Here is a 15,812-nt window from a genome sequence, read left to right on the forward strand (position 1 = left end):
AACCCATTTCTAGCGAGAATCCTTTCCCTATGAAATTTGATAAATAGATTTTTCATGTATGTATTCGCTGTCATGTCCAATAATAATTAATAATTGAAAGCCTATACATAGTGACTATAAAACCATTGATCAATAAACACTAATTTGACATGGCAACAATTTCAAAAGGCAGAGAAAATAAATTAAATTGAAACTCATGAAAATGAATTACCCATATGAACGAAAGAAAATCTATCAGGGTTCTATAAAGTATCCGAAATTAATGAAAACAAATATATTGAAATACAACTTAGATAAAAGTCTATTACTTTACAAAAGAGCACAATAAAATCTAATCTATAGTGTCTTCACAACATAAATAGACCCAGATAAGGACACAAGTTATAACATGTATTTGGATTTTTATTATTTTTGTCATTCAAATGGATATATACTTTAAGGAACTACTCCTGACCTCCGCCAGCATGAGATCCTGTTGAGGGACTGGGCGCACGACTTGTGGCGGGACTGCTACTGGGGGGCGTGGCATCCGGACTCCGACCCAGAGGTACCAGCAATGGACCCATGGGTCGGCGGGCACGTGGAGCTCCGCGAGTTCCTCGACTAATGGGCGTGGCGGTCTTTGAACGGGGTCGTCCTGGTCCGCGTTTGCCAGACACTCCCGGCGATTGTCCAGAGGGACTGGAACCGTAGTCTGCGGAAAGACGAAAAATGTAATACTTTAGAATATGCTTTCTCATATACAAATAATTATAATTAACTATATAGAAAATAACAACTTAATAAATGGACTTGAAAATCTTATTAAAGTACTCTAATAAACAGCCCTATATCTAATATACTATGTTATTACCCCTCTCATAAATTGTGAAATCATAAATATAAATGGAAATAGTAATATCAAATGTTAAGTCGATGGCCACAGTAACTAGTTACTCCTTATCATTAAATTAGTTATTATGTTATATATAAACGCATAGTAGCTAATTCTGAATAATTAAAACAAAAATAAATATTTTCAAGTGATTACAGTTTTCTTTAAAATTAAAAACAAATATGCTAGGAAGCACAAAAGTTGCATCTGCCACCCAAAGCTGTACTGCAACTCCGTTCAGATTCCATTAGTTGAATGGAAAACGAGCAGATCAAGTTGAACAAAGGATAAGCAACTTTCTTGCTAATTCCCCTGGCATTTGTCACCGCACGTTCCGTAATATCCTGGCATTTACTCGTTTCTCCCTGCAATGCATGCAATTGTGGTTTTTTTAATTGCCAAAAGTCCTCCGAAACATTCTGGCCCTCCTACTTTCCTGCTGGCCAAATATAATTTATGCAACGTTGCGTATTTGCCATTGCGATTATGTCTCCATTTTCGGCCAACAGCCCAGGAACGTGTTCCTGTCACGTGTGCCCCGCTCCGCTCGTCTGGCGTCTGGGATTTTAAGCGGATTTATTCAATTATCATTTGTCGTGCGCCTGAAAACCCAACTGAAAATTGCCACATTGTTGCAGAATTTTTCTCTCCCTTTAAACCGAATTTATTTGACTTTAAACTCGGAAAATTCACCAAGTCACAGATGCGAATTACTTTGCGGAATTATAAATTACGTGTTTTTGGGAATGGTCTAAGCATTAATGCTCAAATTAGCTGTCGTTTTTCAATTTATACAAGTCAATTTAAAATGTGAGGAAGTGACAAGGGGAAATGATAATGCAGCCAGATGTAAATCTTTAGACAAATATTTGCCTTGACTTGCAGCCGACTGAAAGGGGAGCACTTTCAAAAAAGTTTTATCTGGATGTATTCACTCAAAGGGGGACATTATTGAAAATGTTTATGTAATGTAAAAACGCCTGGTACTGCGTTAAAATTGTCACGTACCACAAAGTGGATGCATTATTCCTGCGGGCTGTAATCGAACCTTATCCAAAAAAAAGGGAATTAAACGAAAGGGGGACCGGTAGATCAACCACAAAGTAATATGGCGATAATAACCACCAAAAGGGGAGGGGACCGGTCTGAGTACCCGAAAATACTTGTTCCGGAAAAGGCAGCGATAAACGTGATTATGACAAGCGATTAGCGACAAGTGACACTCGATTCAACAGAGGGGGGAATCCTGGCGGAGGGTTTACTTCTTGGGGAGTGTGAGTTGCTTGTCGGAAAGGAAGGAACCTTCACTGCAAAAACTACTTGGAAACTATATTCATTTTTTAATCAGTTTTATGTTTTTCTTCAAATATTAGTTTCATTTTTCAAAAACCGTTTAAAAATCAAGGTGTTCCAAATCGAAAATTCTTTTTGTAAAGTATTGTATTGATTTCTATATTATAAATGCTACAATATTTTAGGGGGTTATAAACTAAATCTCATTTCTAAGAATTATGTAATCGACTTGCGTATTAATTTTAGAAAGTGCTCATCATATATGAGAAAAGATTTAAGTAGCCAAGTTATTTTAATAATGGTTCTATTATAATGAAAGTTTTGGAAAATTTTAATTTTGATTTATGTATGTATTATTTTAAAAAACCAAAAAAAATGTTTTTAAGAATATATTAAAAAAAAACAGTTTTTTAAAATAGACTTTCCTTAGGCTTAATGAAGATTCTCTATGGCATTAATAATATTAATATCATTCTCTATAAGATATGGACATTCAACTTATTAAATAACCCAACTCATACGTATTTTATGTCAGTGTGCTTACCTTCTTCGCTTAGCGGGACGCCGGCGTAGTCGCCACCGCCACTTACTTCCTGCTGCGGCAGGGGTGAAGACGCTCCCGTTCCCAATCCCAATCCCGCTCCCGCTCCTGCTGCCGCCGCTGCCTGCGTCGGCGTTGCCGGTACCGCTGGCGGCGCCGCTTGCGTCGGCGTCAGCACGCGCGGTATTGAGCCGTGTCCGCCGCCGCGCCGCGTGCTGCCCCTCGGACGTCCGCGTTTGGTGCCGCGCGGGTGGTGACGTCGCCGCATCGGCGAAATGCCGCTCAGGTCGCCGAGGAAGTCTGCAAGGAGAACGGAAATTTATAGGTGACTTGGTATTGATTAATTGCGGTCGGGCCGAATCCACAAACATCTGGCTTAATATATAACACAAAAAACAAACATTAAAATGGGAGTTTCGTTACATTTACCACAATTTTATGGCTCGCCAGCCCAAATGACTAATTAATGGGGATGGGGCATGGGTTTCTTTTTTGCCGGCTGCTTGACGGAGATCCTTTCTTGGCTTTCCTGACAGAGATCTCTTCAAACGCCAGCACCTACTACTATCCGCACCATCGTTATTTGTGCCATGACCATATTCGCCCATTTAACGTGTTACTTTTTATGCCCCAGAGACAATGGCAGAATGGCAGCAACAAACAAGTTCAACTTTTATCGTGGCCCAGACTTCACCGAAATGCCAAGGAATAAATAAGCGGAGTGCCATATTTCCATATTACATGGAATTCTTAACCCACAGACAATTTTACAAATATTTGTTCTTGGCAAAGTGATTGAAGAAAAATGTAATGATATTGTAAAAAATATAAATAAGATTGTGTAAAGAATTTATAAGGAAGTTAGGAATATAAGAAGTTTAGTGTGTAACTTTAAAAAACCAAAAACCAAACCAAACCAACCAATGAATATATATCTAAAAATATTTAATACAGCTATCTTTAACTTTATATTTACAAGTTCTCTATAAAAACTCAACTGGAAGATTGCCATTTCTAGGGTTAAACATATCTATTTCAATAGTTATATGTCACCGACTTTCGACGGCTTAACTGTAAATTGTATAAATAAAACAGAGACAACAAACAAATAAACAACGACGGCTCAAAAAAGTTGCAATCAGCGGGCAGACGAACATTGTCAGACAACAATGTTGTTGTTCTACTGGTTCTATTTCCCCAGTTGTTGTTAGGTACGAGTGTATCTTGTCTGGTGTTTGGCGACAGTACCTGGCGCTCAACTATTTCGGTATGCAACGCACACAAGTGCCAACAGCATCATCACAGAGGCAGCAATCCGATGATCATCGCCTCATGAGATCGACATTATTGTCTAGTCGGTGCAGTGATCATCGCCATCGACAGTCGCCAGAGGAATTGTCTGCCAGATACAAGCTATGTATGTTGTCCCCAACTCTACTATATCTCTATAGACCCGAAAGAGAGAGGCCCAATAGCAGTCTGTCTCCTTTTAATGATAGGGTTTACTTTTACTGTTACAACAACGAGAACGAGAACAACATGAACGGCATTGCAATATTATTGAACTGAACTTTGGATTTCCAGCCATAAGTTTTATCAATAATATTCAATCCAAGGCAATTCACACAGCCCAGAAGAGGTTTTTTTGTTGTGTTTTTGGCAATTTGTTCTTGGTTTGTTGCTGCTTTTGGCATGTATTTCGGTCAAACGTCGCGGCATTGCAGCAAAACATCAAAAACACCAGCAACAACCAAAGTTTCGCTTTTTAGCATAATTCAGCTGTCACCCAGGGGCGAGGGGAGTTGCTCGAAAATACCAGGCAAAATGAAAATGTTGAGCTTGATGGATGAAGTCTAGCTAGGGTTAGGCGCGATGATTAGGGAATGACAGCTGAATAGGGGGGTTAAAAATGGCCTTTTATGGAAAACGAAGGTGAGGGATACTTTAAAAATATTGCTGAATTTAAATATGTCTCAATTCTTAAGTTGATATTTAAGATATTAAAAGAACCACTTAAAAAAAGGCGACAAAAATAAGAATTAATATTATTTATTATAGTAGAGATTTTAAAAAATAAAAAATATTATACTGTTAAGAAAAAACTATTTATACCAAACCGAAAGGACTCTTTGTAACCCCTTAAAAGTTCTTCAAAAATCCTTTGACACTACGCCCCTCGTACACCCACCGAACTTCCGGCTCCCATTATCAATAGCAAGTATTCCCTTCGCCCCAGTTGTATTTATGATTGTAATAAATATTTTCGCTTTTGTATGATTTGCTGCTGCTTGTCGGTTACATTTACTTCGTCTGGGCCCTCTCCATATTGCCAATTGACACGAAAGGCCAAAAGGAATACCAACAACGAAATTGCAGCCAGCAATGTATGACAAAAAAAGAAGCGGGAAGTTAAAAATAAGCAGTATAAGAGAAGGAAGCTCAGCCCAGCAGCAGAGGAGAAGCAAGAATCCGGCGAGCATAATCGGATTTCACAAATCATTCATTCAATTATCTAATTGATTTGACTGATGATCATTTGTGAACCTTGATCCTAGCTCCCTGGGCCCGGTGCCAAAGTCAATGTGACGCATGTTTGTTACGCCTGATAAACGAAGTGAAAGAAGGGAATCTCGGCTCGAAAGGCCTCACCTTTGACTGTAATGCGCCGGCCATGACTAAGTGGCTCTTTGGATCTGTGGATCTCTGGCTCCTTGGCACTTTTTTCCCGGACACCGGGCCCTCCTCTTCCTCCTCAGATTTGCAGGCTTAGATTACATTTCGCTGTTGTTGCTGCCGGCTACTGTAAGCCATAAAAAGTCGTATAAATTGCGATTCTTATCTGTGGGAAATTGTTAATTTTTTAACGGATTTGCCAAAGTCGGCGGCAATCCGAAGAGAATGGGTATACTTATTTCAGTTGTAGTAAAGTTCTCAGAGTGGATTTATATATGAATCTTTAGAACTGAAATGTTTTGAACATAAACATAAATGGAAATACCTTATAAACAGTAAAGGGGCTCCATAACAACTAAAAGTTATTATTTTAAGGGATTATAACGATGCGTATGGTTACAGCTTTAAAGAGAAAAATATCTTACAATTTAGGTTTCTTTACCACATCATATATTTATAATCATAAGCAATTATATTGCATTGAAAACAGTTACTTTGGACGCCATATAACTCTAAATCACATATAAAAATACTCGTATTCGGGTCGAGACACCGGCTTGGAGAGATATAACAATCGGATCTGGTGGAGTCGCCATCCCTGGGGAGTGAACTTCTTCCTCGGTGGTGGCTTGACAGTCAGGACGTCGTAGATATGATCCGGATGATAGCAATGTGGTGGGAATTGCGGAGTGATCTTCGGTTTCGACAGGCTGAGGATGCGAGGAGTAATCCTGGCCTTCAAAGCGGCCTTTCGGATGGGAAAGCGCAGTTCGGCCCACCATTTGTCCTCGATGTCCGCGTTGAAGAAGCAGCAGGGTTTCGTCGGGGGTTTGAAGGGTCGTCCCTTATCATGCAGCGGTGGCTGACCCCAGACAATTATGGGGGAGTACGGATGAACTGGGTAGATGTACTGGTGCTTTGGTGTCATCTTCCGTTCCAGTGGCGTGGCCAGTTTGGCCACCTTCTCCTGGAATTCCTCGGGATCGATAACTCGTGGCTTTCTAGCGCATGGCAAATACTTTGGAAAGCAGGGTATGGGCTGCCTGACCGGCTCCGGCAGTTCCTTCGGCATGGCCCTAGTGGCGGCCCACTCGTAGAAATCCCTCCAATGGGCCTTCTTCATCGGTCCCGGAGTTTGCCATCGGGTCAGATAGCGCTTCTCCCGGTACAGACGACGCTGGATCGGCTTGGCATTCCGCTCGCACCATTCCACCCAACTCGGTGGCGGCTTCACCACGCTGAGGACACTCGCCTTGGTATCCTCCTGTATGATGCTCATGGTGACCCGATCACAGATTTAAAATCACTTAAAATTTAGCAAAGGTTCAAACTTTATCTAATTGAAAAAATATCAAATTTTTGTGTTCTTATGGCGGGGGTTAATAAAATAGTAAAGTTCTCAACGGGTTGAGCTATAAAATCATACTGATTGCTAAAGGGGCGCCTACTTGTGCAAAACATTTTGTGTAACACCAAATTTTAAAAATCTTTAGTGCCAAGGATTTAAAGAATCCCAGAACAACTGCATAATTTGTAGATTTTAGTAGATATTACTATTTCTATTATTTATTCTAAACTATTTCATTTTTAGCTCTCATAGTTCCCATTGTAAGGATCAGCTCGTATTATAAATTAAGTAACTACATGTATAACAAAAGTTCTGTCATTGTTGATGTATATTACTTAAAAAGATGGTGAAATGGGAACAACATAGAAGAGTCCTTCGGCCTAATCGAACTACTATAAATGAAATTTACGTTAAGCCCACCTAACACCCTTATGGAATCTCAAGTGAAATATAAAGTCCAGAATAAGCTTTAATAAATAAATTTCGACTTGGACAAATACAAAGAGCAGCAGAGGTTGTTAGATGCTATAAAATAAGTAATCCATATCATTTCTCGTAACCGGTTTGGACAGATATATAAGTCGGATCTGGTGCAGTCGCCATTCCCTGTTGGTGAATTTCTTCCTTGGTGGCGGCGGAACATCCAAAGGATCCGGTATCTTTTCCGGAATGGGACAATGCGGAATTGGTGGATGCATTCGGGGTTTGGCCAGACTCAAGATGCGGGGCGTTACCTTGCCCAAGAGGGCTGCCTGTCGGACAGGAAATCTTAGATTCGCCCAGAACTCGCCCTCCAGTTCGTCGTTGGGAAAACAGCAGGGAACGTAAGGTGGTTCAAAGGGTCTGCCGGGATCGCGATGCGGTGGTTTACCCCAAATGATCGCCGGGGAGTAGGTTGGCGGTCGGTCTGTCATATTGTACTTCTCGGTGATCTTTCGGGGTTTAGCCAACATCAGCATTCTTTCCCGCATCTCATCCTCGTCCAGTTGGCGCTTTTTTCGAGCGCAGGGCAGGTATTTGGCCAAGCATGGGAGTTTCGCTGGTTTTTGGAGCTCCGGTTCTCTGGGTCTTGCTCGAAAGGCAGCCCAGGCGCAAAAATGCTTCCAGTCCTTTTTGGTCATAGGTCCGTTCTTCTGCCACTTGGTCAGCTTTCGCATCACACGGGGTCTTTTACGGTTCACCGGCTTAGAGTTCCGATCGCACCATGCCGCCCAAGGAGGCGGTGGCTGTTGAGGTTGCACTTGCGCCTTTGATTTTAATGCGTCCGTTTCGAAATAATTATAGGAGTCTACCGGCGCTATCGACGGTTCTGTACTCTTCGATTTACCCGAGTAGGTTCCAAAGAAAGGTTCACTTGTCATTTTTATAATTTTTAAAGGCCTTTTCTCTTTTTTTTTTAAATTTTGAAGCTGTTGCTTTACGACTGTCTGTCTGATTACTGCCTGATCACAAGGAGATTACTTCTCCGAGTGACTCTAAAATGCCTACTTATTAATATTAAGTATTTTCAAATTTTATTATTTTGAATTATAGATTTTGTATAATCTTTTTATTCTAACAATTTCAGGTGTATTTAAACTGATTAATCCTATACTACAGTTCCATTTACTAAAAACGGAATACCTATTTCTTCAGTTAACGGATCTGTAGTTTAGGATTAATCTGTTTGTTCCAACAGCAGCAGCAGCAAAATAGCTCCGCCATAACCCGTGGATTTGGTTTGGATAGAAACTCAAGGCGTTGGAGATGATGACGCCACTGCCGCGGTGACATTTTCCGGCGTTTGGGCATCTGATCATCAAAATTCATGGGCACCGAACAGTGAGGTTTTTGAGGTATTTGACGTGGTCGGGATAGTTCACAGATCTTCTTGCTGGGACAGGCTACGAGTGCCTTCCGTGAGATAGGGAATCGCATGTTGGCCCAGAACTCGTTCTCGAGATCCACATGCTGGAAGCAGCACGGAACCGATGGCTTTTTCACGGGTCTACCGCGTTCCGGACGTGGAGTCCTTCGACCGTTGAGATGAGGTCGATAGGAAAATTCCTCCGGCTTCGGTGGAATATACTTTCGGCGCTGCCAACGAGGCATACTCAATCGTTGTTGGTTCTCTCTCAAAAAGTCGTCATCCTCGGAAGTCGGCTTACTACCTTTTTCGTTTCTAGTGGGAGATTAGGTAGGTTTGTCTTAAAAATATGATAACACAAATTCCCTCTTCATTCAAAAGGAAAGTTTTAGAAAATACATTACTAAAACGTCTTCCTACAAATATACCAGAAAGTAATGGTAAAGTAAAGTAATCCTTGTTCCTTAACAGCAATCAGTTTGTTCAGCAAAAGTTACATTTTTAGAGTATGGTTAACTCAGGTAATATAAATAATTTGCTGATCAATAAAAACATCTTAAAAATTTCTTGTTTAAGAGCTTAAAATTTTACCTGTCTGAATTTTGCTTGCCTCCTATTAATCTTTGTTCTTTGCGTAATGCTGCACTGGCCATTGCATCAACTTGATAGCTACTGTGAAAGTTGGCCCACTCATTCCGGCCCATGGGTCCCGGTTTTTGCCAACGCGTGGGTTCCGGGCGGACGAGGGGAGTGACTACCGGAGACTTGGGTTTAGAGTTCCGATCGCACCACTCCTGCGTCGAAGCCCGGAGCCTTATCGCGGTCTTCATGATTTTGAATTTTTGTACAAAGATCAAATAAAGGTCCAAATGGTTTACTCTTGAATTTGATTTTTTTATGAATTTTCATCGAGCGTTTTTTGATTTTTTCATCGACTTTTAGAAACATCTTGGCAGTGAACTTCATCTTGTTCAATTCGAGAGCTGTTTTCAATTAAATTGAAATTTGATAAATGTTTTAAAATTGAAAACTAAAACAAAGATTACTAAAAATACAAAAAATGTTTTATACATTTTTGTAAAAGATAGAGATTATAAAATTCTAGGCCAAAGTAAACGGGTTTTAAATCCTCTTTGAAGGAGTTATTTTCTTGTAAGCTCGAAGACAATAGAATTGTAGCTTTGAAAAAAGACATTCCTTAGAATCCATTTTGCTCCGGGGCTCGGCACAATACTTGAAAAATGTAAAAGATACTTGCGGGTTCCTTATGCCGCGAACGAAACCCAAACGGCTCAATCACGAGCCCATGGTTCAATGAAAGCCAGAGGCTCCATGGCAGATGCATTGTGGCATTGCCCGTGGCGACACGCATTCGAGGTCATAACCCAATTCCTTTCGTGGCCAGTTGGTGATGGCCAACTGCGAGATCCGAGCTGCAAACTGCAGACTGCAACCAGCAAACAGCAACTGTATTCCACGGCATGGAGTCCAAGTCCACGATCGATGGGGTCCGCTCCTGGAGCCAATTGAAATTCGGTGCGCATTGCAATCGATCGCACTTTTTGTCCGGCGATTGTCGTCGTATGCCTGCGATACTCGTTCTGGCCTTTCTAACGCTGTCTCCGCCTTCTGGCCGGGTTGGCTTCAAGTGGTGGTCTCTGCTGGCCGTGTCGCCCATCTTCATCATCGTCTTCTTCGGCAGCGTGTTGCATTTGATGAGGATGGGGTTCAGCAGTGGTCATCATGGCCTTCGCTGCCATTGTCATGATTTCTTGTCGCCGCCACACAGAGATTTTTGTCTGGCTTTGCCGCATGAATTTTAAATGAAAGCCACGGTCCCTCAAAAGCATTTCACCGGGCACTTCCGGGCCGGAACTTTTCTGGGGATTAGCTATACAGCAAGGACAAGGACTCGAAGGAGTCATCAATCTGTGGCGACCGCAAAGTGCTCATAACATGTGTGAAATTGACACCACAGATGCGACTCGAACTAACGGAAACGCCAGCAATTTTACGCTACATTTAGCTAATGACCGAAAACCCGAGGGCAGATGGTTCTACCTTCCCTTTTCCTGGTGGAGCCGTCTTCTAAAAAAATATATATATACTTATAGTGACTGGGCAACACCCCAAACGGAATGACTAAAAAAAGGCAGACACCAAAGTGGCGTGAAGTATGTTCTTTTTTTGGAAAACATTAAGGGTGCGTAGTGGAAGCGAATTGTAATTGAAGGGCACTTATTTTATTTTTGGTTTCGGTATGGGTTTTTCTATCATTAAATTGGACCGTCATCGAATCGTTAAATAAAAGTAGGATAGGGTAGTAGGGCTTATTATGTTTATTCGTTGGCCATATTTTAAATTGACTTTTCTGTTTGTTAAATATTTTGGTAAACAAGTTCCGTGTATAAGAATTTTTCGTGTCTTAGAACTAAAACTAATTAAAGGCATAAAAATATATACATAAATATTATTATAATAAAGCGTTTATTTATTAATCTCAACAAGTTATAAACATGTTACAAAATAAAGACAAAGTGCGTCAAACAACACTAATTCCAATTGCAATCAATCAAAGCTGAAATATTTAAACACAACTATTTCCTTTTTTACTCTATGGCCAATTAAAAATTCACGCATTTAAATCCAAGCAATGCAAAGCCCAAGCACTCGGTTAAAAAACGAATTCTTAAGCGGATTCGTTTCATTTTCACATTGCAAATAAGATTAACCAATTTGAGTCAAAACCACTTTAATTATAGAGCTTCGAGCCGGCCGGCTGACAAGTGGCCAACTGCAATTGGCCAAATCGACTGTTGGGAAGGGGTTACCAGAGATCCGCGGCACGTACTGGCTATGGGCGCTATGGGGGCCAATAAGGTGTAAATTTATGCGCCAAAGTCCGCGTTGTAAGCAAGTTGGGCCGAAATCGAACCATTAGCAAACCGAGCCTATGCAATTGATGATTGAATTCTTCAGAATGCTCAGCAAAACGCACATTTTTCGTATGCCTTTGGATGATTGGTATTCGAGAATGGTTTTTTTTGTGGTTTTGTAATTACCTACGTCTGTGTGAATTTTTGTGGCCAATCAAAGTTTTTGTTCGCAGTTTTGATTTGCTGCTAAGATTCGCAGCGTAATTGTGTCTCATGGCTAACTTGTATTCTATGAGATACTTTTTTGCCAATGTTCCCTGAGAGTTTCGATTTATATACGAGTATGTATAAAACAAGTGTTTTGGTTTAATTATTTTCATGTCTCACAAGCTTCGCTGACAAAGTGGACAAGGATCTTATGATCTACGAGGGGTTGGGCTAATGAATATTTAATTCGGGTGGAGTAATGACAGCGTTTAGTGTTTCGCCTTAGTTATGTTGCATTATGTTTGGACCATGTGAAAGTTGCACATTTGGCACGTGGCCCAATTGAATGGCACCAATTAAGAAATTGTTTCACTCTGTGTTACACAAGACAATTAAATGGAATAGGAAAAAGTGCTGCACGCACTGGGAAATTTGAATGATGGCAAGAGAAAAATGTGGTCAATTGCAGCGATGGAAAAAACAGTATAACATTAGGCTCCCCTCTGGTCCACTCGTTTTTTACACGAAAAGAAAATATACCTTTTATCCTAATATCTACAGATATTTCTTGCTTCATCCTATTAAGTTTTTATTTTTCTTAAACTAAAAAAGACACTTAAGATAGCGATTGTTTTCTAGGTCTTCATTAAGTCTTTAATGTATAAAACAATTTCACCTGATAAATATTTATTTCTGTGTAATTCAGGCCAAGGAATGCAGTTGAGTAAATATTTTAGTTACGCTTGAAGCGCAAAGAAGTATTTGATTTCAAAGAATTACAACAGTAAAACGTCTAACTCTAGATTCATGACAATTTCTCATTTTTCCTCGACATACTAATAAACAGCAAATAAATGTCGGTTAACATTACGAAATCAAAACAAAAAGAGCAAACCCGCTCGGATTGCCAATTTATGTAGCCACAACACGTGAGCTCATTGATTAAATTAGCCAAGTCTTTTGGCCAAGCCCTGTGCACATAAAAAATTATTTATGAGCCGCAATTCGGTCTGTTTTTTCTTTTCTTTCCGTCTTTCTTTGGCTTTCCATGGATATTTTGTGGCATTTTAATGCTAAGCAAAAACCAAAGACAACAAACAAAAACCAAACGCCAAGTGACAAGCGAACCAAACATAATAAACTTCGCTCAGATTAAATTGGTTTGCGTACGTCTGGGAAATCTCGAAAAAGTAATGCCAACATGGCCTTTTTTGGGATTTTTTTTTTATTTTTAATAGTGTTAGTAAGTCTAAAAAAATGACAACTGTATTTTATCCTTAAATATTTTCTATACAAATCTGAAGAAATTAAAATTACTAATTGGTAAGAATATTTTTATTTAGGGCCGATATATCAACGCCATGTTAGTTTTCACTGAGTTACATTTGTGAATAAAAAATTTAGATTCTTAATATCAAGTTAATTTAATGTGTCGGTCAAAATGAAACTGAAAACTTTACGTTCTTTTTTAGGCTCGTCAGACTAAATTAAAGACTAAATCGACTGACATGGAGTTGTCGTTCCTAAGTTTAACATTCGATTATAAAAACGAATTTGCCTTCCCCAACAATTAAAGTTCATGTTAATTTTTCTCTTAGATAAGAAAGCAGAACCTAAACACAACGTTATAAATCGTCCGATAACGCTTACATTTTCTCCAAAATTAGGTTGATTGTTAAATGTTAAAATAGAAAGGGGTTATAGATAAAATATTGTTCTATTAATTTTCAGGATTTGTTGTTTCTTTTTGTATTCCCACACTCTGTAGTTTACTTTGTCCCGAACTCAAAACTGGCATCACTGTCTCCCAAGAAGGCGAATAAGACAGGATTTGAACTGGTAGTATTACCCACAACCACATCAGGTCGAAATGAAAACGTTATCAAGCGACAGACGCGCGTTTGCAGTAACAAGATGAAACGGGGACATAGGCAAAATTAGCTGCGTTCGCCAGCGAATTTGCAGGCCAATCAGTGAGTGTGCCACAATTTGGCCAACCGAACAAACGGGCAGCAAACTGGTCAAATCGCAGATGCCATCGGAGCTGCTAGTTTCTGCGAGTCTCCTCCTCCGGCAACTGTTGCTGCTGCAACGTGCAACCCGCAACTTGCAACTTCGATCTGCTGACGCTGCACTTGTCGCGATTTCACATCACATTTTGTTTTTGCTGTTACGGCCGCTTTTTGCTCGTTGCCTACTTTTCAACGTCTTGTACTTTCGATTGGTTAATTGTTAAACAAATTTGAAATGTTTCTGCTTTGCAGTCACCTGGCCTCACCCCCTCCTCAACGGCCCCATCCCATCGTTTTCGAATGCAAATCGCATGAGCTAACAAGCTGCAATCGTTGCACATCCCACATGCAATTGGCAACTCATAACAACCAACATGCTCTCAGTTTTGTGGCAAGTTAGTTGGTAGACCACATTTTCGACTGCCTCTATATTTGCTGGTGATTACCAAATAATTTCAGTTATTAATCATTAAAAAAGTGATCGGTGCCGGGGGGAAATCTAACCACAAGTCGCAAAACATTTGAATCAAGCTTATGTTATGTGAGATGTCTCTGCGATTTTTGCTACCCACATATTTAAAGACTTTGTAAGTTTTTATGGGTAAGTCATATGCACACATTTTTAACAAGTTACTGATAACACTGTTACACATAAAAAATGTTCCTCGATGGATGCTAGAAAATCGTATTCGCTTTAAATCGCCATTTTGAACTGTTTTTACCAAAAAGTTCCCCTACGGAACGATTCTGATTTTTCAAGGGAGTTATAATCAAAAGAAGTCATAGTCTTAGACATACAGCTGCGGTCAAAATAATAGTAGGGCCAACGTCCATCACATTTAAAAGCTGTTGTAATTTATCTTTTCCTGTTTATATTTTTTCAATATATTCATACTATTGGATGAATTGAATACGCTACTTTTGAAGAATACAATTTTTTAGCAACCATCGAGTCAAATAAATTAAGATCCAATTTTGTAACACAGTGTAATCACATCTATAATATTTAAATTCCCAAAAATACTATCCCCTACTTCATAATGGTATAACTAATCCATTACTATTTGCAGATCACTTTATAAGCCTTTAACATGAAACCATTCCAAAAAAGTAAATTGGTACTCACTCATGGATTCGTTTTGGCCCATCAGCGTGGGGCTATCTCCATCCACCACCAGAGCCTCATTATCGGAATCGTTGTCCATCTGCTGGACACAGGTTGCTCCCGGCACATAGGTCTCCTGACTGAGGGTCGGATGATTGCTATCCGTGCCAACACTCGAGGCCGATGACGTAATGCCCACGTCGATAAAGTCCTCCTCCGATTCCAGTTTTAGGCGCTTTGCTCCCGAACTGCAACTGGGCACATCGTCGTCGGGGTTTTGGGCTGTCGAAGTGGCCACGATGGTGGTGCCACCCAAATTTACATCCTAAGACAATAAAATTTTATACCTTAATTCTCAAATGTAACAATCAAATCAATTAGCATTTTAATGGCCAACGGAAATGAGATATATCTGCTGGTCGTCGTCTTCTTCAACGGTTGCTTATCGTTAGTATCTTCTAACTGGCCCGAGAATTCCCCCCTTTAAACCATTTATAATTTATGCCAAGTTATCTCTGCTCCCCCTCCTTCTGGTGTGTGGCATAAAAATCATTCATGCCAAACTTGAACAAAACTAAGACTTGAGTTATGGGCTGGTCAAGCGGAGGGATAGTGTTAAAAATGGGACGTATTCGGGGGTTGAAGGTGGGCCTCTCTCTGGTAATTGCCATGCTTGAGGAAATTGTTCGGAAGTAGGGTAAAGAGTTTTGCATACATTTTGCCCAGATTTTGTTAGTCAATTGCTGGGAAAACAGTAGCAATTTTCCAACATGCACTCAGCTGCTTGTTAAATCGTTCAAAAATTAATGATATTCATTGTTAAAGTTTAAGGCGAAATGAGAAAAAGTTGTGGTAGTTTAAAATTCAATTAAAAGAGAGTTCTAGGCAAAAAAATGTAATATCCAAGATGTTATAGAAATACAAATGTTGTTATAATTTGTTGGGTAAGTGAAAAAAGTTTATATTAAAATGTGTTTAAGATCAAAGTTTAAAAACGGAAATAGAAAAATGATTTTATGGTAAAATGAAAAATAAAG

The 15,812-nt window shown here is 39.9% G+C and overlaps 4 protein-coding genes across 4 annotated transcripts in view; all 4 read right to left on the reverse strand.

Moving 5' to 3' along the window:
• Positions 1-381: 381 nt before the first annotated feature.
• Positions 382-15,812, reverse strand: part of Ino80 (chromatin-remodeling ATPase INO80) — a 37,808-nt gene continuing 22,377 nt past the window's right edge. The window contains exons 12-14 of the mRNA XM_036816659.3: positions 14,797-15,100; positions 2,712-3,008; positions 382-694 (exon numbers count right to left, since the gene is read on the reverse strand). Of these exons, the coding sequence (XP_036672554.3) occupies positions 444-694; positions 2,712-3,008; positions 14,797-15,100 (852 nt within the window). The 3' untranslated portion in view covers positions 382-443. The remainder of the gene's footprint in view (positions 695-2,711; positions 3,009-14,796; positions 15,101-15,812) is intronic.
• LOC108010752 (uncharacterized) lies at positions 5,809-6,800 on the reverse strand. Its single transcript, XM_017075678.4, has one exon. It carries the CDS (start codon positions 6,658-6,660, stop codon positions 5,899-5,901), a length of 762 nt encoding a protein of 253 aa, XP_016931167.2. The 5' UTR covers positions 6,661-6,800; the 3' UTR covers positions 5,809-5,898.
• On the reverse strand, positions 7,181-8,190 carry LOC108017564 (uncharacterized). Its single transcript, XM_017084650.4, has one exon. The coding sequence runs from the start codon at positions 8,088-8,090 to the stop codon at positions 7,248-7,250; it is 843 nt and encodes a 280-aa protein (XP_016940139.3). The 5' UTR covers positions 8,091-8,190; the 3' UTR covers positions 7,181-7,247.
• Positions 8,295-9,582, reverse strand: LOC108017565 (uncharacterized). The gene is made up of 2 exons (XM_070997057.1): positions 9,167-9,582; positions 8,295-8,875 (listed from the first exon to the last, which is right to left on the reverse strand). Exons 1-2 carry the CDS (start codon positions 9,403-9,405, stop codon positions 8,365-8,367), a joined length of 750 nt encoding a protein of 249 aa, XP_070853158.1. The 5' UTR covers positions 9,406-9,582; the 3' UTR covers positions 8,295-8,364.

This window comes from Drosophila suzukii, chromosome 3 (assembly GCF_043229965.1).
Source record: "Drosophila suzukii chromosome 3, CBGP_Dsuzu_IsoJpt1.0, whole genome shotgun sequence".
Classification (NCBI taxonomy): domain Eukaryota; kingdom Metazoa; phylum Arthropoda; class Insecta; order Diptera; family Drosophilidae; genus Drosophila; species Drosophila suzukii.

What these genes read in the sequence shown, in the direction of transcription:
- LOC108010752 (XM_017075678.4), bottom strand. Translation starts at nt 6,660, where the DNA reads ATGAGCATCATACAGGAGGATACCAAGGCGAGTGTCCTCAGCGTGGTG.
- LOC108017564 (XM_017084650.4), bottom strand. Translation starts at nt 8,090, where the DNA reads ATGACAAGTGAACCTTTCTTTGGAACCTACTCGGGTAAATCGAAGAGT.
- LOC108017565 (XM_070997057.1), bottom strand. Translation starts at nt 9,405, where the DNA reads ATGAAGACCGCGATAAGGCTCCGGGCTTCGACGCAGGAGTGGTGCGAT. An exon ending in GGCAAGCAAAATTCAGACAG is followed by an intron (nt 8,876 to 9,166) that starts GTAAAATTTTAA and finishes CGAAAAAGGTAG; the next exon opens with TAAGCCGACTTCCGAGGATG.